This window comes from Chrysochloris asiatica, unplaced genomic scaffold, assembly GCF_000296735.1.
Source record: "Chrysochloris asiatica unplaced genomic scaffold, ChrAsi1.0 scaffold00076, whole genome shotgun sequence".
In the NCBI taxonomy this organism is placed as follows: Eukaryota; Metazoa; Chordata; class Mammalia; order Afrosoricida; family Chrysochloridae; genus Chrysochloris; species Chrysochloris asiatica.
Genome location: NW_006408594.1, coordinates 6,070,382 through 6,091,879, shown reverse-complemented (window position 1 = coordinate 6,091,879; position 21,498 = coordinate 6,070,382). Strand labels below are relative to the sequence as shown.

At 54.1% G+C, this 21,498-nt stretch overlaps 1 protein-coding gene across 1 annotated transcript in view; it reads right to left on the bottom strand.

Moving 5' to 3' along the window:
* Positions 1-2,149: 2,149 nt before the first annotated feature.
* The window catches only part of MYH9 (myosin, heavy chain 9, non-muscle), a 99,668-nt gene continuing 80,319 nt past the window's right edge, over positions 2,150-21,498 (bottom strand). Inside the window, exons 16-41 of the mRNA XM_006865226.1 lie at positions 21,144-21,337; positions 20,750-20,871; positions 19,885-19,954; positions 19,259-19,419; positions 17,961-18,069; positions 16,861-16,992; positions 16,123-16,329; positions 15,616-15,753; positions 13,906-14,029; positions 13,499-13,670; positions 12,544-12,756; positions 11,997-12,141; positions 11,411-11,617; positions 11,187-11,291; positions 10,874-11,026; positions 9,324-9,572; positions 8,010-8,222; positions 7,623-7,835; positions 7,281-7,442; positions 5,970-6,098; positions 5,126-5,214; positions 4,924-5,047; positions 4,402-4,610; positions 3,605-3,713; positions 3,346-3,518; positions 2,150-2,387 (exon numbers count right to left, since the gene is read on the bottom strand). Of these exons, the coding sequence (XP_006865288.1) occupies positions 2,270-2,387; positions 3,346-3,518; positions 3,605-3,713; positions 4,402-4,610; positions 4,924-5,047; positions 5,126-5,214; positions 5,970-6,098; positions 7,281-7,442; positions 7,623-7,835; positions 8,010-8,222; positions 9,324-9,572; positions 10,874-11,026; positions 11,187-11,291; positions 11,411-11,617; positions 11,997-12,141; positions 12,544-12,756; positions 13,499-13,670; positions 13,906-14,029; positions 15,616-15,753; positions 16,123-16,329; positions 16,861-16,992; positions 17,961-18,069; positions 19,259-19,419; positions 19,885-19,954; positions 20,750-20,871; positions 21,144-21,337 (4,040 nt within the window). The 3' untranslated portion in view covers positions 2,150-2,269. The remainder of the gene's footprint in view (positions 2,388-3,345; positions 3,519-3,604; positions 3,714-4,401; positions 4,611-4,923; positions 5,048-5,125; positions 5,215-5,969; positions 6,099-7,280; positions 7,443-7,622; positions 7,836-8,009; positions 8,223-9,323; positions 9,573-10,873; positions 11,027-11,186; positions 11,292-11,410; positions 11,618-11,996; positions 12,142-12,543; positions 12,757-13,498; positions 13,671-13,905; positions 14,030-15,615; positions 15,754-16,122; positions 16,330-16,860; positions 16,993-17,960; positions 18,070-19,258; positions 19,420-19,884; positions 19,955-20,749; positions 20,872-21,143; positions 21,338-21,498) is intronic.

Here is a 21,498-nt window from a genome sequence, read left to right as displayed (position 1 = left end):
AAAAGATTGAAGTTGTCAAGGACTTCATTCTTCTTGGATCAACTATCAACACTCATGGAAGCAGCAGTCAAGAAATCAAACAACATATTGCATCAGGCAAATCTGCAAAAGACTTTTAAAGATGTCAGCTTGAGGCCTAAGGTACGCCTGACTCAAGCCATGGTATTTTCAATAACCTCATATGCATATGAAAGCTGGACAGTGAATAAGGAAGACAATAGAAGAATTGATGCTTTTGAGTTATAGTGTTAGAAGAGAATATTGAAAGTGCCATGGGCTGCCAAAAGAACCAACAGATCCATGTCGGAAGAAGTGCAACCAGAGTGCTCCTTGGAGGCCAGGATGGTCAAACTTCGTCTCTCATATATTGGACATATTGTCAGGAGGGACCAGTTGCTGGAGAAAGATATCATGTTTGATAAGGTGGAGGGTCAGAGAAAAAGAAGACCCCCAGCGAGATGGATTGGCAAAATGGCAGCCATCAATAGGCTCAAGAGTGGCAACATTTGCAAGGTTGGCCCAGGACCAGGCAGTGTTTCATTCTGTTGTGCATAGGGTCACCATGAGTCGGTACTGACTCAATGACATCAAACAACAAATCTCTGGGGAAGCAGGCAGCCTCATTTCTCTCAATGATCGGCTGGGTAGGTTTGAACTGATGACCTTGCCATGAGCCAGCGGATTCTGACTCCTAACGACCCTGTACAGAGCTCCCAAGGCTGTCAACCTTTGCAAGAGCAGAAACAGAAAGCCTTGTCTTTTCCCAAGGAGCGGCTGGCACATTTGAACTGGTGACCTCTGGTTAGCAGTCCAGTGCTTATCTTGCAGCACCACACTAGGACTCCTAGCATCTCTAAATCTGGTCAACCTATCTTTTATTTTCCACACACTGCCCCAGTCCCAAGCACAGCGGTAAGCCGCACAAGACACCAACCACAGTCCCCTCCACAGACAGACAGACAGACACCAGCTCATAGCACATGGTACTCTTTATTGTGACGCTCAGTGGCAAACATCTGTAAACCAGCTTCCTGTAGTGCTGACAGCTACAACACATGCTAAGGCACTTTTATTATATAAAAAAAGGGGGCGTGGGTGTTCCAGTCTCGCCTCTGTGACAGCAACTGGGACCTGAATTCAGAGCTTGGTAGGCATATGTAGCTTTTATATATCTTCATGATTTGTTGAGTTTTGTTTCCTTAAAAAAAAATAATAATAATGCCTTCTTTGCCATAGGGAAGCCTAAATGCAGCATATCCAAAACAGGTGAGAATACAGGTCAATTCAGCAACCAGTGTAGACCAGTGTAGGGCAGGCTACTCTTCTAAACACGGTTCCAAAGGAAAGGCAGTGATAAGGACTTGGAATTGGGTCGTCGATGAGCAGGGGAGAGAAGGAAAACCTTTCAATACATATCTGTGCAGACGGCTGGGGGCTTGGCACCATGCAGGGCATCTGCCCTCAGCCCCAGTCCTGGGGAAGGTAACCAAGGCCTGGGGGGCTGCTGGCCCTCGGTAACGCTCCAGCTGTTGGACTCGGGACAAGTCCCTTCACCATCAAACATTTGGTCCCCAAGGTATTGGGAGAAGGTGCTGGAAGGTGTTGGCCATTCCAGCGCGCCCCGACGTCCCATCTCCTCAGCGTCACAGCCTGGCTGTGGAGGGGCGGACTGTCCTCAGCAAAGGAGGGGGGTCATCATTGCACTTGAGACATTTTGGAATCAGGAAGGGGACAGAGGACAGTGGCACTGCCTAGAAGAGGGTGGGAGGGAGGGAGCCCCCTCCCCACCACCAGGTCCCCCTGGAGAAGGCGCCGATGAGGCAGCAGGTGTGTGAGGCCACGATGCGTGATTGCCAACAGCAGAGAGGGGACAGGGTGGGGTGAGGTTGGGGGAGAGGTGCCAACTCTTCTGGGGAATCAGGTATCAAAACTCCACTAGACGGAAGAAAAATAGATTCATAGAAAACCCTCCGGCCCCCTCCAGGGACCTGCCCTCCTTGACTCGCCACCTTGTGCTCTGAGCAAGGGAGGGCTGGAGAGAGCCTGCGGGTCACACTTGCCCAGGCCTGGGCCCCGGCCCCCGACTCTTTGGTATCAGATTCTGGGAAGGGGGTAGGAGCAGAGCTGAAGGGGCTGTAGCAGGAAGGCAGGCGGGCATCTGCAGGCCAGAGGACTCCCAGCCTGACAGTGGGGTAGAGAAGGGGAGCTGCAGGGTCAGATGGGGAGGTGGAGTCGTCTGTCCATCCATCTCAGCAGCAGGAGAAGAGGCTTATTCAGCAGCCTTGGCCTCCGCCCCGTCCGCTTTGCCATCTACCTCTTCATCTGAGCAATCACCGGTACCTTTCCGGACCAATCGGCGGGGCACGACAAAGGGCAAGTCCCCACGCCTGCAAAAGCAGAGGCTGAGGGTCAGCAGGGCTGGGCTGGAGGGTGGGCAGGGCGGGCACACAACATAGCTCCCACAGTGCAAAGTGAGTCTGAGACAGAAACCAGGCACTAACGGCTCCTGGGAGGGAGCGGCAACATGGAGCCTGAGGGGTTCCCAGAGGCCAGCAAGTCACCAAAGCTTCCTATATAACATTCAGGACCAAACATCTTAACACAGAACAATAGCACCAACACCGTTGAGTAAACAAGACTGGTTCAGAGAGGGAAGCGGGCAAGAGCGCTGCCTTCAGCAAAATGCCGCCTTTCCGCAAACATATTCTAGAACAGCAAAGGCTGAGCACACGCATCAACGTTAAAATACTGACCACGATGTCTGGTCTTGTTGCTTTATGCTAAAAAATAAAAAAATAAATAAAAATTCCTGTGCAAATGACGCAAGATCTGAGAATCTGGGGAGAGACTGCTCGGCCTCCTGGTCACTTCGGGAATCCTGACAACCCCTTTAGCGACGCCAGGATGCCTTTGTGTTTGTACAAATGCTGCAAAGTTGTACTGGCATTCATCCACCAGATGCTTACTAGGCATCAGGGGCTAAGGGACTCCTCCTTATTCAAAAAGCCCAAGGTGGCCAAGTCCTCATAGGGATCAGAGCAAGGCCAGGACACATTCAGGTCAGGACTATCACCGAAGTTCACTGTCTGTTGGAAAACTGAGCTAAGGCCCAGGGGGGTATCCAAGCCCTCAGAGGTGGAAAGACCTCAATGAAGGGGCCCAGACGGCCCAGTAGGCAACGCTCCTGCTCACTGGCTCCCAGCTCTGAGGGAGCAGGGGCCTGCCCCGGTGCCGAATGTTCTCGAGTGGGCTTTTCAGAACAAACAAGCTTTAGAAGGAGAAATCATAAAGTAAGGTCTTGGAGGAGCGGGTGGGAGACTGAAGGTCCAACTACAGCGGGCTCACCTGAGCTTGTTCTTGAGGGAGCTGACCTCACGGTTCATGGCGTCAGCTGTCTCGGTGGCGTCATCCAGCTCACGCTGCAGTTTCCGGCGGGAGGCGTTGGCCCGCTGGGCCTCCTCCTCGGCCTCCTCCAGCTGCCGTTTGAGCTGCTTCAGGCGGGTGGACGCCTTGTCTGCCTGCAGAGATGTGCGGCCAGGGGCCCTCGTGAGTAGCTCTGAGCAGGTGCAGTCCCCTCCTCACCCCTTTCCCACCCTTCACGCACCTGATCCTTGAACTGCTCCACGTTCCTCCGCTCGTCCTCAACCTGCAGCAGGACATCCTTCAGCTTCTTCTCCGCCCGACGCACCTGTTTGCAGGCTGCTTGGCGCTCCCTGTGTGGTGCAGACAGGGAGGCTCAGCAGTTGATGGGGCTTCTGGACCCTCCCTCAGGGATCCAGCCAACAAGCCCAAGCTGGACCACCCAGGGCCTCGAATGGAAAGCCTACTGTGTGCTTTGAAAGGAGCCCTGGTGGCGCTGTGAGCTAGGCATTGAGCTGCTAACCTCAAAGTCAGCAGTTCAAGCCCAAGAGCCACTCCATAGGAGAAAGATGAGGCTGTCTGCCCATACAGATTAACAGTCTGGGAACCCCACATGGGGTCGCTAGGAGTCAGAATGGACTCCCAGCAGTGGGCTTGGATTGGTGTGCTTTAGCTCTTATCAAAGGCACTGTGAGTCTTCCCATTCTACAAATGAGGAAACTGAGGCTCAGGAGAGAGAAGACACCAAGCAAAGAACATAAAGTCAAAAAAGGGAAAGCTGAGATCTGGGGAGTTTCCATGTTGCCGGGCCCATAAAATCACTGCCCACCAGGTCAGTCTTCCTGCACCCCCAATCCCTGCGACCTATATACACACACACCTTGTCTCAGTCCTCACAGAGGGTCATCAAAGTCCTCGATTTCAGAGTGGGCAATGGGTTCCTACTTAAACCCCATAGGGCCACCATGAAATAGGGAGAGGCCCTGTCAGGATGAGCTAATCCTGCTCCTGACCCAGCTCTGCAGACAGCACACCACGTACTTGGTCTCGTTGTCCAGCTGTTCTTCCAGCTGTGCGATCTTGGCCTCCAGAGCAGCGATGGAGGCCTTGTACTTGGACTTGACCGTGCTCTCCATCTCCTGCAGCTTGACCTTGAGCTCCTTGTTCTGGCGCTCCATCTGCTGCCGAGCGTTTTCGTTCTTCTGCGCATGGCTGCGCTCCAGGTTCAGATCGGTGTTGATCTGGTCGATCTGCGGGAAGGAGGCCCAGTGATTTGAGGCAGGGTGGCCAGAAACAGCCAGGGTGTGGCTGGGGAACACTTAGGAAGCAGCTGGGCAACAGCACAGGGGTGGAAGCTCTGGCTCTCCCAGAAAAGGATGCCATCACTAACAAGGGTCCACAGGTTCAAACCCAGCAGTCGCTCCTTGGAAACCCTATACAGGGTCACTATGAGTCATGAGTGACTTGACAGTTGGCACTCAACAACAATCAACGTAACTCCCTGTAGAGACGTGTGGCGAGCCTTCTGAGGTGCCAGGACGCTGGGGAGGCCACGCCACCCACCTGCAGGTTGGCCTTTTTCAGCCGGTCGTTTATCAGCTCCGAGTTGCCCTGCTCTTCCTCCAGTTCCTCCTCCAGCTGGGCGATGCGGGCCTCTAGACGCCGCTTCTCCTCCAGCGCCAGGGCTCTGTGCGGGGAGGGAGTGTGTGAGGGTCAGAGTCCCCACCTGACCCCACACTCAAGCGCCCGGCCGCCCACCACTTACCCTTTGCCACTGCTGTTGGCGATTTCATCGGCAAGCTCATCCCGCTCCTGCTGGGCCTGGCGCTTGGCACGCTCAGCTGCTGCCAGCTCCTGCCACGAGGACCCAGAGTGTGAATGCTGGGCAGGGCAGCCCACCCTCCCTCCACAAGGCCATTGTCCTAAGTCCCAGCCTGCTGCCCCTCACAAACCCCTCTAGCTCCCAGTATCTGACTGGCAAGAACCACATAGTGGGAAGACAACAGAACAGGCCCCTCTGCACTACTTAAGAGCACAAGTTGGGAGAGATGGAGACCCAGGCCAGAGCCTGAGGGCACCCATGAAAACCACCCTGTGGAGGAATGTTGATGCTGAGAAGGTTCGTGAGAGGCCACAGGCCAGGTGTGCAGGGCATCCATGGGTGGAGGGAGCCCTCTGCTGGTCAGAGACTGTACTGCAGGGGCTGTTCCTTTCAGGGGCACAATTTAATTCATACATACACTTTAATATACCAGGGCTGGAGCTTAGCTACTTAATGAAGCCCTGGGGGAACCTCCTTTGAAAAGCAATCCCTGTCCTCCCCATTCATTTCTGTACTCTGGCCGCCTGCTTAGGTACCCTGCCCAGGAGCTCAGGCAGGCCAGGTGGAGACCTTGAGCATCACCTGCTGGCCAGAGGGAACAGACTCTAAGCAAAGCCCCTACACCTGGGCCCTCTCCTGTAGCTCCCCTCCTGAGTGTTCCCTCCTGCAAACCCTGTATATCTCATTCCAAAGCCCTGCGCTCTCCAAAGCAGCCCCTCCTGCAGACCCAAGTACCTCATTCAGTGCCCCCGTCCTGAGCAACCCCCTCCTTCGGCCCCCAGCCCACCTCCTGCAGTTGAATCATCTCGGCCTCCATACTCTTCAGCTTCTTCTCATTCTCCTTGGCCTGAGCCAGGATCTCCTCCCGGGAGGCCCGGGTGTCCTCCAGCTCTCGCATGTAATCCTTCATCTGGGCCTGGGAGGAGGGAAGGGAGAGCTTGGTATCCCGGTCCACCTGCTCCACCCTCCACGAGCAAAGGGACACAGGAAGGGGAAGCAGGTTTTTAGGCTGACGCCATGTAAAATACAGTTAACTAAAGACAAAACACCTTTTTCCCAGCACCACTCTGAGAAGGTTGTTTTTTTTTAACGTTAAGATTTGTAAAGCAAGTTTTTGAGTTTGAATCAGCAAGTACATATCATTCCAAGCTGCTATTTTGTTACTGTTTTTTCAGTAAGTCTACACTTCCTTTAGACGTGAACAGCGCAGCACCCCACACACACCCACTACCCCGAGTCTGCGTTAAACCTGCTGCCATCCTCCAGTCGATTTCGACCCAGAGTGACCCCACAAGGCAGAGCAGAAGAGTTGGCTCGGGTTTGCGAGGCTGTAAATCTTTATGGACGCAGATTGCCTCATCCTTCTCCCTCGGGGTGAGTGGCTGGTGGATTTGAACGGCTGACATTCTGGTCAGCAGCCAAGTGTTTTATCCACTGAGACCCTCTATGGAGCAGCTTGGTAGGATCCAACCGCTTATCTTTCAGTTAGCAGCTGAGCACTTAAGCACTGCACCACCAAGATCCCCAGTACACAGTAGTAGATACATTTCATGTTGCTAGAATTCTCCTTTAATCTTTTACAGATAAACATGGAATTGGGATTCCCCAGGCCAAAGGGTATGACTTGGCCCCAGATGAGTAATCAGGTAGAAATGCCGCCAACCATGCGACATCTAGTGCACAGGATTTTTACGTGAACGCCACTGCTGTGGGTCTAGTTCTTGGGGAAGCAGAAATGCTCCCCGTGTGTGTCCAGGCCTTGTGCTGCTTCCCCAGGGAGCTAACGAGTCAGAATCTTACACCGTTTTCCAGTAAGACTGGACTGTGTCCTCCTGGCAGTGGACCAGTAAGCAACTGCCCACCCTCCCCTGCCCCATCGAATTCCTGGGTGTATCTCTGTGGGCTCACCCTTCTCACTGGAAACCTCAGTGGGATCTTTCAGTAGAAAAATCATCTGTTCTGCTTCCACTCAACCTCAGACCTGTGGAGTCTGTGAGGTGGGACTAAGGACACCTACGACATCCCTCAGGGCCAAGTTGGCGGTCCCAGCATGCACCAGTCAGCAGCGACAGGTGTCCGAGCCCCACTCCAGCCTCACCTGCAGCTTCCGCAGCTGTTTGATGGCCTCCTCCCGGTTCTTGTTGGCTGAGTCGATGTGGGCCTCCAGGTCCTTCAGGTCCATCTCCAGCTTCTTGCGTGCGGCCATGGCCATTGACCGCTGCTTCCGCTCATCCTCCAGCTCGGCCTCCATCTCGCGCACCTGCGGAGAAGGGCCCGCAGCTCAGCCCCGGCTGTGGGGTCCGTGGGGTCTCCAGGAGCCAAGGATTAGTGGAGATGGGCAGAAACGGCAATGGACAGAGTAGCCTGGGGAGAAGTCGGAGTGGAAAGGATGCCCACCAGGACCAGCTGCCTCGGCCCAGGGCGGTGGGACTGTGCGCACCTGTCGGACTAGCTGCTTCTTCTTCTCCTCACTCTGCTCGTCACGGCCCTGCAAGTCCCGCTCGAACTGTGCCTTCAGGGCCTGTAGGTTCACCTCCAGCCGCAGTTTGGCGTCCTCAGTGGCCTGCAGTTCATCCTCCAGCTCCTCCAGCTGTGTCTTCATTTCCTCCACCTGCTGCTCCAGGGCCCGCTTGGACTTCTCCAGCTCATGGACCTGCCACCAAGAGCAGAGGGGCCGCTGGGTCCCCAAGGTCCACTCCCACCCTCACCCATGATGTTCACTCTGGAGAGCCTGGTCAAAGCGGAGGGCTGGTGGGTCCCCAAAGCCCGCTCCCCCCTCGCCCTGTGCCGCCCACCTGGCCCGCCCCTGCCCCCGGCCGGTACACACGCTCTTGCCAACGTCATCCTTGGAGCTCATGAGGTCCTCCATCTCAGTGCGGAACTGCTTGTTGACCCGCTCCAGCTCGGCCTTCTGCTCCAAGGCCTCCTCCAGGGCCCGGGCCAGCGACAGCGCCTTGGTCTCCTTCTCTCGGGCCTCAGCCTCGGCCCGATCCCGCTCTTCGGCATACTTGGCGGAGATGGCCTTCTCCTCTGCCAGCAGCTGAGAAATAGATGGGATGCCGTTATGGATGGGACTCTGCCCCTAAATACAGGTGAAATCCTAACCCCTGCACCGGTGGGCATAGTCTTGTTGGAAATAGGGCTCTTCTTTGGCTGTGTTCATGAGGCCTGGCAGTGTTGGGCGTGGTCTGAAACCTACTCTTTTCTGAGTTACAGGAAGATGAGGCCAGACCCAGACACTCTGGGAGGAAATACATGAAGATGCATCTATAAGCCCAAGGCTTGCCGGCAGCTACAGAAAGATGGACTCCTGGTGTGGAGCTGTAGGTCCAGGACTGGACTACGAACCACAAGGTCGACAGTTCAAACCGCCATCTGCTCCTCAGGAATCCTATTCGGGGTCACTGTGAGTCAGAACCGACTCGACAGCACTTAACAGTAAGAAGCCTCTCAGTTTAAGACGGCCTGCCCCAGGAGGAGAGACTGAACTGCAGGTTTATAATCATGTCCTGCAGCAGGAGCCCAGCACTGAGTGTTTCCACTAAAGACTCAGAAACTGGGACCTGACCAAAAAGGAGGGGTGGGGAGAGAATGTGGAAGAGAATTTCAAACTCTTATGGAATCTAGACTTCCTGGATGCACGGAGACTGGAGAAACCCCCAAAATCTCCTGCCCTTTTAACTGCAACAATTCCCTGAAGTTCTCTTTAAGCTGGACAGCAGCTTAGCTCAATCCGTAGAGAACATTTGCCTGAGCACTATGTTCCTTTAAAGACTTCTCCACATGCGCTCAAGTGGACAATGGTCACGTTAAAGTGCAGATGGATGTTTATGGGGCAGTGAGTTTAAGGCAAGGGTGGTAAAACAGTATAGTAGACAGTGAGAAAGATGATACCACGTGATGTCATGTGTGTCACTGAACTGTACATGCGTAGAAGCTGCTGTGTTGTGCTGTATTTTCTCCAAAACAAAAACTCTATTCCCACTGTTTTCCTGCCAGGCCTCAACAGGCTGGACAACAGGGACCCTTGAGAGCCCGGCCCCCCGAGCGCACCATGCTAGGTCTCCGGACCAACACCGTGCTAGGTCTCGTCACTAGAAAGGAGACGAGGCGAGGAGGACAGAGAGGAACCGCCACACACCTGGTCAAATTTCTTCTGCTTCTTCTCCAGGTTGGACACGCTCTGCCGTTGGTGGTCCAGGTCGACCAGCAGGTCATCCAGTTCCTGCTGCAGCCGTGTCTTAGTCTTCTCCAGCTTGTCGTAGGCGGCCACTTTCTCCTCGAACCGCTGGCTCAGTCCCTCCAGGTCCTTCTGGAGCTTTCTCTTGCCTTCCTCTGCAGTCTCCAGGCACCCCACACCATCTTCCATCTTCTTCTTCATGTCGGTCACCTGGGCAGGAGCAAGGAGTAAGGAGAAAGCACAGACGGCGCCTGGGAGCTGGCCTGCTACACTGTGCGGAGGGGACCAATGTGCTGTCCCAGTTACGGAAAAGACCCTCCACCTTTCTCTCTTCAGCCAGGAAAGGGTCCGGTCACTGGTCAGCTCGGGAAGGATTCTCATCCGCACCAAGTCCCTCACTTCAGAGAGACTGAGGTCTGGCGGTAGGGATGGATGGGGTGAGGCCCCCGCACCTCTTCCCAGGTGCCTGTCTGCTGTCACAGGTATCCATCCCGTAGCCCTTCTCCCTACCTGGTGATAACCCTACACCCACACCCAACACCCTGAGTGAGCTCAGATCTTCTGACCTGGCACTTTGGAAGCCCTACTAAGGCTAAAGAGCCTACAGACGTCTCCTCTCAATAGTGCTTTCATATGCACCAGCCCTACAGGACTGGGGAGTCCTGATGTGGTGCTGTAGGATAAGTACTGGAGTGCAACCCATAGGGTTGGCAGTTCAAACACATGACCCACTTCTTGGAAACCCTATACAGGGGTCACTATGAGTTGGAACTGACTTGTTGGCACTTGACAACAACATATAGGTTTGGAGTCCTCGAGTGGTACAAAGGGTTAAGTGGTACCAGCAGTTCTAACCCACCCATGGGTGCCTGGAAGACAAGACTGGCTATCGTGCTTTTGAACTGTCACAGCCTTGAACACCGTGTGGAGTTCTACTCTGCACACAGGGGGGCCGCCATGAGTTGGAACGAAGATGATTACCAAGTAACAACTCACAGCACAACCAAGTAAACAAATTCTGTTGCTGGTTTAAGTGCCGTCAAATCAGTTCCAACTCATAGCAACGCTGTATAGGGTTTCCAGGAGTGGCTAGTGGGTTTGAACCACCAACCTTGCGGTTAGCAGTCCAGTGCTAGCACAGTCTAACTGACACACGCTCTTCGCAACATTGGGGCACAGTAAGCTCTGCTCTCCCTCAGCAGCAGCCCTAGCACAAAGCCCAGGGACAGGTCAGCCAAGGACAGTTTGGAAGCAGGGACGTGCACGGTGGCACTCCTAGAGCTCTGTCACAACAGTGGGGCCCCCGGTGACTTCCACTGTGGGAGGGGCCGCTCCTACTACTGCATCTGTATGAATATAACGTATGCTTGTTAGCCAGCCCCCCTGCGTGCCCACCCACCCATGGTATTTTTGTTAGGGCAATTGTTTTTCACCTGTCGCTATAAAAAAAACAACAACAAAAAACTGCATAGGCAGTTCCTAAGTGATTTCCCAAGGCCCCAGCCCCGCACCTGGGCCTGCAGGGTGGCCATCTGCTTCTCCAGGTTGTGCTTGGCCTCCTCTTCCTCCTCCAGCTGCTCCCTGAGGGAGTTCTTCTCATCCTCCACCTGCTTCAGCTTGGTGCTCAGGCTCAGCTTCTGCCGGTTCTCCTCCTGTAACAGCTCCTACTCGCGGGCAAGAACAGGTGCAGTCAGGGGGGCGCCGGGCCAGGTCAGAGCCTCACAGCGGGAGAGAGGAAAACCACACAGATGAGAGCCAGTGGGAAACTAGGGGGGCTGGCAGCAGAGGCGATGGGGTGCAGGGTCCTCCCAGATGGGCCCCTACCTGAGTGTCCTGCAGCTGAGACTCCAGAGTGGAGAAGTCCTTGGTGAGTTTGCTGGACTTGCTGTCGGACTGGCTGAGAAGACCTGTGACGTTATCCAGTTCAACCTGCGCAGGGACGGGAGAGACAGAGTGCTCCGTGACCTTAACTGCGTCTGGTCCCACCTTAGACAAGTGAGCCCCCATCACTAGCCTGGAGCTCCAAGGCCTCGCTGGAGACGTCTCACCTGCAGCTTGGTGACCTTGTCGGCCAGCTCGGTGCGCACTCTCTCGCCGTCGGTGAACTTCACCTGCAGCTCCTGCAGCTGGGCCTCCGCCTTCTTGCGCTTGTGCTCCGAGTCCCCCTTACCCTGCAGCAGGGCCTTCACCTCACTGGCCAGCTCCCCGCGCTCGTTCTCCAGGGTCTGCTTCGCCTTCTCCAGGTTGGCTTTCACCTAGCGGGAAATAAAGTCAAGAGGTAGAAAAGGGTACGCACCTGTCATCTGACACAAGGTCGGCCCCTCCAACACCACCACTGGAATGGCTGTTACCAGTAGGACCAACTCATCCAATCTTCACAGACTGACATGAGCCACGCTTGCCATTATCCTTTTATACAGATGGGGAAACTGAGAAACAAGTTGTCCGAGTCGCTATGGCTGGGGCCTGGACTCAAACTCAGGTGGTCTGATACTGAACCTGCCCTTTTCTGCAGGGCAGTGCCAAGTCTGCATGTCCCAGGGAATGGTCAGTCTCACAGAGGGGGTCCATGTCTTGACGCCAGCCCCACCCTGCCCCCCACCGCCATGACACCTCCCAGAGTAGCTCACACACCCGCTTCGTCTGCTCCAGCTGCTCCGCCAGCTCCTCCACCGTCTGGGAGTGCTTCTGTCTCATCTCCTGGATCTGCGCCTCGTGGGTCTTGGCCTCGTCCTCAAGCGTCTTCTTCAGGATGTTTACTTCCTGTTCACGTTTGGACCTGGACAGAGACACCCCCTCAGGATGGAGCCTGGAGTGGTGCTGTCCCTGGGGTTCTTCCCCAGCTGCAGGGAAAAGTCCAACAAGGGGCAGGGACCACCCCAGACAGCTCTCCTGCCCGCCGGTCTCCCTCCTCAGCTATCCATTCTACAACCCAAATTCAAAGGCATACTTTGTGGAGGTCTTCTATATCCTTTTCCTTCCCTTGCTGCACCCCAAACTGTGAAGCAGGTTTGCAACCCAATCTTCTACTCAGTAGAGAGAAGCTACACTGCAGAACCATCAAAGTCCATGTTCTGTTACGTAACAACGATGCCTGTGTGTGGTCCTGGCCAAGGCCACCCCCTCTCCTGAACCACAGCCTCCATCCTCTGTGAGTTGGCCAGCCAAGCCCCTGGCACACCTGAGCTCCTGCTGAGCAGCTGTGGAGTCCAAGGTGTCCTCCAACTCCGTTTTCAGAGCCTCTAGCTCTTCCCCAAGGTCTCGCTTCTGCTTCTCGGCTTTGTTCCTAAAAGCACGCTCGGACTCTAGGTCTTCCTGGAGTTCAGAAATCTGGGATTCCAGTTCTCTAATTTTCTTTAGGGCCATGTTTTTCTGAGCAGCTTCTTCCTCCACTCTGTCAAAGAGACCAACAACATCAGTCTGAGGGCCATTTTTCCCTTCAAGAGCAGCAACTGAAGAGAGGTACAGCCAAAGCTGCTCCATGTAGGCATAATCATAGCACTTAGGAGCTTCCGCTTAGCAAAAATAACATCTGAGGCAGCCATGCTATTTAAAGGCAATACCACTCGAGATCTGAGAAATGTCATGTTGTTGTTAAGTGCTGTCGAGTCGATTCCGACCCATAGCGACCCTGTATAGGGTTTACAAGGAGCAACTGGTGAGCTTGAACCACTGGCCTTGCAGTTCAAATGACTTTGCAGTCCGATGCATTAGCCCACAGCACTATAGGGGTATCAATTTATTATCCAAGGTAAAATTCAAGAATTTAAACATCAAAAAAAGGGAAAACAGGGAAAGAAATCCTATGGTCGGTAATGCTTGCAGCTAAGTAAAAAAATACACATGCAGGCTTATCTCTAGTCAAGAAATTCAATAGCCAAAAAAAGAAAAGACATCTTCCAGGAAAGTAAAGGACCACTGTGGTCTGTGGTTAGATGGTACAGTTTGGGGTGACTTTTAATTACAAATAACTTCTAAATAAAAGAGCCCCTAAGCTGAGTTTTTAGTGATAAGAAACATTTTGTCAGGAAACTAGCATTCAAGGCAGTAACAGAGAGCAAGGCTGAGGCTCACTGACACGCCAAGAACCACGGTGAGAAGCACGTGTGGTGGCCGCGCTCCTGGTGGCCCCTCACCTGGCCAGGGCGGCCTGGAGCTCCTCCTCCTTCTTGGCCAGCTGCATCTTCAGTTCGGCAATCTGAGCCTGCAGCTCAGCAATCTGGTCGCTGAGGTCTGTGGAGTCTCCCTCCAGCTTCCGGCGGGTCTTCTCCAGCTCCTGCCTCTGCTTCTCTTCCCTCCGAAGGCGCTCTGAGAAGGAAGGAGTGGGGAGAAGACCCAGAGTGTATTATATAAACCTGTTTGGGTTTTTTATTGTTTATATAAGAAACTGACCGTGTAATTTACATAAGATACTGACTACGTAATAAAACCTGTAAAGAGGATACACATGACCTTTAGCATCCAGTTCGCACCTCTCTCCAATGCCACCTCTGACCTTGCCTGTGTTCTGGAATGCCCGCTCCTGCCCATCACCCTTCTTTACCTTCCAAGTCGGTAATCATTGCCTCGTGTTTGTTCTTGAGCTTGGCAAGGCTCTTAGATTTTTCCTCCTCCTCTGTAAGGTTGGTGGTGAACTCTGCTATTCTATCTTCCAGAAGCTTCTTCTCCTAAAGGGTGGGAGAGGTAAGAGCTTGTCAGTTGAGCACAGAGCAACCTAAACTCTGCTCAAAGCATGGCACCCTGAGAAAGTTAGAATGAGTGGCGATGTGGTGTGGGGCCTTAAACACCTGACCAAGTTCATTAGGATTGCCTGGGCTGCCGGGATAATTTTAAAAGAGCACTGTTGCTGTTATGTGATGTCGAGTTGGCCTCTGACTTATGACTACCCCATAGCACAACAGGATAAAATGCTGCCTCGCCCTGCACCATATGGACTGGGCTGTCGTGACCCATTAGATTTTCAGTGGATGATTTTTGGAAGGAGATCACCAAGCCTTTATTCCTCGTCTATTAGGCATTAGAGCAGCACACAGACTCTACTGACAGACGGGTGGTAGCTGTGCTCCAAGGCGCCCTATTTGGGAATCAGACCCGTACCTCCTGCAAGGAAAGTGAGAATTCTACGAGTACACCACAACTGCCTTCCCAACGGATGGCTAGCTCTCCTGAAATACTCAGGTTAAGTTTAGACCCAAACCGAGAAAGCCCTCCAGAGAACTGTTTGGGCTCAGGTTCTGCATGACAGCTAAGGTTGGTGAGAGAATTCTGGTTCTACCTGGTGCTTACCAGTGAACTGCACCACCCATACCTCCCACTCATCCATCATGTTAGCTGTGACTCCTCCCAGTTCCTCACGTCCTCAAAGCAACAACCCCGCCCCCCCGCGCCCCGCCCAGAGTCTTCACTATCTTCTTTATGTGGAGTGCTTGTTCAAGACTCCTAGCACACAGTCTGCCCCTGATGAATTCAACTGTCACCTTCTCAGCGTCCCCAGACAGCATCTTGCATTCCACCCGTGCCTTATGGAGACCCAGGACAGCACCCCGGCCCCAGCCTTCCCTCTCCTCTAACATGTTCCCTTTTCTCTGCTCACTGGGGCAGATGCTGACAGGACACATCAGTTCCCAAAGACACCGCCCGTGGGTCACCTCTATCTATGCACCCAACACCAAGGCACCTGGTGAGTCAGTGAGGATTGGCTCTAGGTCTCAGGTCTCAAAAAGCTTTCAAGAGGCTTTATTACAGAGGCTGAGGACGAGGCCTTTTTGCGGGACCTCCTTCACTTAGAGGAAAATAAGCCAAGACAACCCGCTGCCACTGAGTTGGTTGTGTCTCATGGTGACCCCGTGTGTTTCTGAGCAGAACTGTGTTCCCTAGGGTTCTCAATGGCTGCGACCTTTTCAGACGAGGTCTCCAGGCCTTTCGCCTTATGTAGCACTGGGCAGATTTAAACCTTCAATTCTGAGTTAGCAGCTAAGTATTTAATTGTTTGTGAGATGCAGGGACTGCATTGATGAGAAACCACACTTCAAACAGGACCCCAGTGTCCAGAAGCAGTGAAACCCCAAGAAGAAGCATCCACTACAGAGCAGACACACCAGTGCTGTGGGCAGGAAGAGCCCAGAAGGTCCAGCTGTGAGCCTGGAGCCTGGCACCACTAGGCAACCCACTCACTGGCATGCACACGCCTCAGGCCATGCCAAGTAGTGCCCTGACCTCCCTGCACCAGCCAGTGGGACCCTGAGGGCCTCACCTTGGCCAGTTTGCAGTTCTGGTCTTCCATGATGATCTGGTCTTCTTCCAGTTTCTTCAGCTTGGCCTCGGTGGTCACCTTCTCCAGCTGCAGCTTCTGGCGGGCACTCTCCTCCTCCTCCAGCTGTTCCTCCAGCTCCTGCCCCAACACGAGAGAGACCGTGAAGACACAGGCTCCCAACCCCAAGGCCTGAGCCGATTACCCCCTCCGAGAACCATGGATTCAACACCAGAGTAGGAAAGAGCAAGAACCCTGGTCCACTTTCTGGTTGTTGGTTCTGAAAGCTTCCTTAGCGAGCTATCCACTGGTGAAATGGGCAGGAAGCAGCATTATGTGCCCCCGATGACCGCCCTCCACTCTCCAGACTAGTCAGAGAGAGACTGACCAGTGGGAGGGCAGCTGGGAGATGTCCCTGCTGGGAAGAGCCGCCCAACCCAGAGGCTCTGCCGTGCTGAGAGGTCCGGCGCTGGCTCCTCGGGAGGAGTACATGGGGAGGAGGGCAGATACCTGGATGTTCTGCTGCATCTTCTTCTTCTCCGTCTGCAGGTGCTGGCAGCGCTCCTCCTCCTCCTCCACGCGGGCCTCCAGGTCATGGCAAATCTCCTCCAGCTCTTGCTTCTTGGCGGTCAGGCGGGCCCGGAGCTCCTCAGCCTCCGCGCACAGCTCGGTCTCCGCCTGGAGCTGCTCTTGGAGCTGCAGCTTCTCCGCCATGAGCTGCAAGGACACGCAGATATGCCAGCTCCTCCCAGCAGCCGCAAACCACGCTCCAGCTCAAGCTTGACCAGAGGATGAAGACTAACTTCCATCGGGAAAGGCTCACGTACCCAGGAGCATTCTCAATATCACTACAGCCCCAGTGTCTAGAAAATGAACTCGGGGAAGAGGTCAGGTAACTGGTAGATCTGATCTTTCCAGCCTATTTGAGCAGAAATCCCATTTCCCTACATTACATGACACCCAACAGGGTCTATAGACTTATTACGGTTTCTAAGAGCTCTGGTAGCGTAGTGGTTACGAATCGGGCTGCAAACCTTAAGGCCAACAGTTAGAAACTACCAGCGGCTCCGTGGCAGAAAGATGAGGCGTTCTGCTCCGGTAAAGATTTACAGCCTCAGAAACCCTGTACAGGGTCGCTATGGGTCAGAACCAACTCGATGGCACTTAACAACAACGTAACTAGAAACGTGCATTGCTCATTGATGGCCAGCAGGTGGCAGCACTGGGAACAGCACTGCAGAAACCCACCTGGGACTGGAGCGTCTCCATCTCTGTGAGTCTGTTCTCAGCGGCCACCTGCTTCTCACGGACCTTCACCAGCTCCTCTTCCTTGGCCATCATCTCCTCCTCCTGCCGGCTCACCTGCAGCAGTGGCTTGACCTAGGAAACAAGACATGCCAGTTGACTGGAGGATGCCTGTCCCTGCTGTGAGTCTCTTCCCTCTGTCAGAAAACAAAAGATCACTACAGGAAGGTCAACGGTTCAAATCCACCAGCTGCTCCTCGGAAACCCTATACATATAGATCGCTGAGTTGGAACCGAGTCAGCGGCACTGAACAATAAACAGGGGATAACAAGACAGCTCTGGGCAGGCGTGAGGCAAATTAATTCAGCGCCACAGGTCTCTGACCCAATAGTTACTTTCCAGGAAAACTGTCCCCATGCATGAAGATGTTCATGGCAGAATGGTTTATAACAGCAAAAAATAAAATACCAGGAATGACATAGGGACCCGTCAGTGCAAAAGCAGCCACAGAAATTATGATTCGTCCTCTGGGGAACAGCAGGCGGTGGCTTAAGAAACAATGTACGTGAAGGAATTTTCTATGGAAAACATAAAACCCAAGCCTGTTATACAAGTCACAGCTCAGCTATGAAAGAATGTATACGGTTTAGATAGCTCAGATTCAGAGGGCGTGGAGGGGAAAATGAGAAAACAATTGCGGGGAAATCTGGACCATCTAGTGCTGTTAGCTTGGAGCAACGGCATTCTGGGTGGATTTTTATTTCCTTCTGTATGCTTTTGCTAGCTGAACTGTTTGAAATAACTCCAAAAGAAGACTGAACCATCAGAATTTTTTAGAGACCATGTACAAATTCTGAAGCAAGTGTCCAGTGGCTTGTTAGAGGCCTGGGCACCTGCCCCGTGTAGGGAGAGCATGGACTAGACCCACTGAGCCATGCCCACTCATATCATGGTCCTGTGCCCTCCTGACTCCTATGAGGCAGGGCAACCTTGGGCTGAGCATGACTGGCCTCAGGGGAGGCCAAGGCAGAGCGCCCACTGACCCAGGGCAGTGGGTCAGTACACATGGCCTGCCTGTCCCCTACCGGGAGTCAAGACCTACCTTGGTAAAGAGTCGCCACCACTGCCAGTTTCTCAGCTTGAGGTAGGCGGCACAGTTCCTCTGCAAGACCTTCATGGCTGTTAGCTGTTGCTGCCGCTTGGCAAAGGCCCTGCAGTGGGAGATAGGGAGAGCCGGGGCTCAGGGAACCTGATGTCATCTGGGGCACAAGACAGACATGGCAGGGGCAGGCCTTGGGGCCAGGGAGCTGCTTGTCCCACCAAGGAGCAAGCCAGGCCTAGGTCTCCCACCCACTGGGCTCCACTAGGGGCCAGTGAGTCCAGTGTCAGATGTAAAGGGCAGTTACAGATATGGGCACTAAGTCGATCTAGGCCTCTAACTTTTGACTTAGCATCCAGCCTTCGGGCCATCCACTACCTGGGGTTTTGCTTGATCAGAAAACGTCAGTTAGCAGACTAAACTGTGCCTCCTAAAACTATGTTACAAACTCTCACCCCCTCTACCTGTGGATGCCATCCCATTCGCGGACAGAGTTTCCCTGTCTATTAACGACATCACAGCTGGGTAGGGCCTGTTCCTAAACCAATGCCTTTTAAAATATAAAAGAACAGATGAGGCACAGAAGCAAACGAGGGAGTGAGCGAGGGAGAAGACCGGTGCCCCGCGGCAGTCTCCAAGGCAGGCAGGGAAGAGCACTGGCGAAGCCGAGACCAGGACCTTCCCCTAGAGCCGACGCCCCTAGTTCAGACCAGCAGACTCCTGAGCAGTGAGCAATAATAAACTGCTACAGTTTAAAGCCACCCCTTGTGGCATTTCTGTGACAGTAGTGCTCCAGATCTAAGACAGTGGGGGTTAAGAGTCAGCAAGAGGGCTTGTTTTTTTTATCCCTTTGGATTTCTGGCTAAACACAGTTGTGGTGTAAACACTAGAGTTAGAGCGGTTCAAACCCACCAACCGCTCCTCGGAAACCCTATACAGGTCACTATGAGTTGGAACCAACTGGACAACAACAGGAGGGCTTTGGGGTACAAGTGGGCTCCGGTAAACCAAACACAGCAAATGCTCCTTCTCCCAGAGTTCAGCAGTCTCGCGGGAACATAGACCCAGGGCTCAGGGACCAGCATGCAGCTGCCATGCTACAGCAGGTGCGTACAGACTGCAGGAAAAAGGCCACTCTGTGGACGGCCAGACAGGAAGCAAAACTTACACACAGAAGCCCCCCCGTGCCCTTCACTCTACACCTCAGCCAGAAATACTCTCCACCTCCTGGAGGCAACATCACAGACAGCAGCAGGGACGATGAGGTTCCCCAGAGCAGGAGGGCCAGCTCCAGAACTCACTTTCTGGCCAGGTAACCCCGGCAGCAGGCCTGGAAGCCGATGATGACGTCTGTGATCTTCAGGTCTCGCTCCTCCTCCAGGTGAGCCAGCACGCCGGCCCGGAAGAAGACTTTGCTCTGGCCGATGCGGTACAGGTTACTGTCCAGCTCCAGGGCCTTGATCTAGGTGGGAAAAGAGCAGGCTGTGGGCACCTCGGAGCAGATGTCCAAGAACGGGAGCAAACGGCTGGAGAGGGGTTTCGCCCAGCTTGGCCCATGGTGTGGCCTGCAGTCCCTATGAGGGCTCACACCCTGTGGCTGGATGGAGAAGATGCTGAGACCTGCAGGCTCCATCAGGAGCTCTGGGCCAGTGTCCTGTGCCACTGTAAGCCACCCTGTCAACCAGGAGACTTGAGTGAGGACACACTGCAAGGGTCTACATCTAGAGTCAGAGGCCGGCAGGGGGCCACGCTCTGCTCTTCTCCACATGCACAGCCTGGGGCCTATCTGCCATCCACACCCTCTGTGTGCTGAGAGGGCAGCTGCTCAGGGCACCATTAGGGGCATCCACAGATCCAAAGGGGGCACACACCGAACCGACAGACGAGGACTCCCCAAGCGCAGAAGCTGCACTGGCCACCCACTTACCATGAGCACGCATGCCTGTTTCCCATCCATGAAGCCCTTCGGGATGGAATTCGGAGTCAGGATCTCATACCTGAGGAAGAAGTGAGAAACCTGGTCATTTCACCCCACAAGAGTCACCAGGATCTGGAGAACAGAGAGCTGACACCCATTGGCCAGGGCCGGGGATGGAGAAGCTTCTCTCAGTCTGAGGGAAGCTGCTGCCTGGCAAACCCCATGCTGCTCTATACCCAGATGGAAGGCACAAAGAAGGCCTGGTGTCTTCCAGGAAATGAACAGAAACTCAAGGTGGGCTGGTGAACTCATTCAGGTAGGACTTATAAAATAAATAAAACAACCCAGTTGCCAAGAGTCCGTTCCGACTGATGGCGAACCTATGTGTCAGTATAGACCTGCACAGCAAAGGGTTTTCCATGAGGCCGCTGTTTGCCAGTGGATTGCCAGGCCTTTCTTCCAAGGTGCTCTGGGTAGATTCCAAACTTTCAGTGAGGAACTGAGCATGCCCAGGGGCTGCGAACTGAAAGTGAGGGGATTGCGCTCACATCTTTCCTGGGAGTCCCAGGAGCTGCTCACGACTGGGACAGTGCAGGGCTGCACTGCCCCCCAGCCACCAGGAAACAGGGCAGCGTCTATGCACATATGGCCAGAAGGGCCGTGTTTCAGGACCTAGCTTCCCGTAACTTCCTTTTGTGCTCACACCTCCGGCAAATGCTTTTTCAATGTCTCTTCATAGCTCCTGTTGTAGAGCAAGTCCCCCAGGCCCTCACTGTCACCTTCCTGTCAGCTGTCAGCAGGGAGACCCCTCTCCAGCATGGCAGAGCAGAGAAGGAAGGAAGGAGGGAGAAGGGACAGTGGGGTTCCAGCTTACCTCTGCCGGAATTCCTGGAAGACCACCCTGTTGGGGAAACCCTGGCGGCAGATCCGGATGCCCTCCAGGACTCCATTGCAGCGTAACTGGTCCAACACGAGGTGAGGGTCCAGCTTGCCGGCCTAAATGAGAGCGCGGAGGCATGAGATCTTGCACAAGTGCCCGTGAACTGACGGGGACCCTAGGGTGTGCAAAACCTAAGGCTGCAGTGGCAGTGGCACCCACAGGCTCCGACAGCAGTTCCAGGCTTCGGGTCTGGGAGAGGCTACAGACTCAGTATCATGTAAGCCCCCAAACCCACAGCCTGTCTGCTGGGAGCGCCATGAGCCGCACAGACTAACACAGGGGAGGAATTGTTTCTGCTCAGGGAGACGTACAAAAGTCAAATGCTCACCTTCTTCTCGTGGTTGGGGATGATGCAGCGGACAAAGTTGGGGTTGGTGTTCCGCAGTGTAGCCATGAGCTTGGCCAACTGCTCCTTGTAGAGTTGTCCCACGGTGCGGAACATGCCCTTCCTCGTCTTGAAGGCCCCAGGCAGTGCCGTCTCTGACATGCCGGCCACCTGGTCCAGGCCGATGATACGGTCCACTGCAGATGTCACAGAGAAGTAGGTGAGCCTGGCTTGCCCAGTGAAGGTAGGGAAGGACAGATGGACATGTGGACAGAAAAAGAGGCCAGACAGGACAAAACAGTAGCACCTGGACACACCTCGTGTATGGAGCAAACCTGACCATCTAAGAGGGAACCTG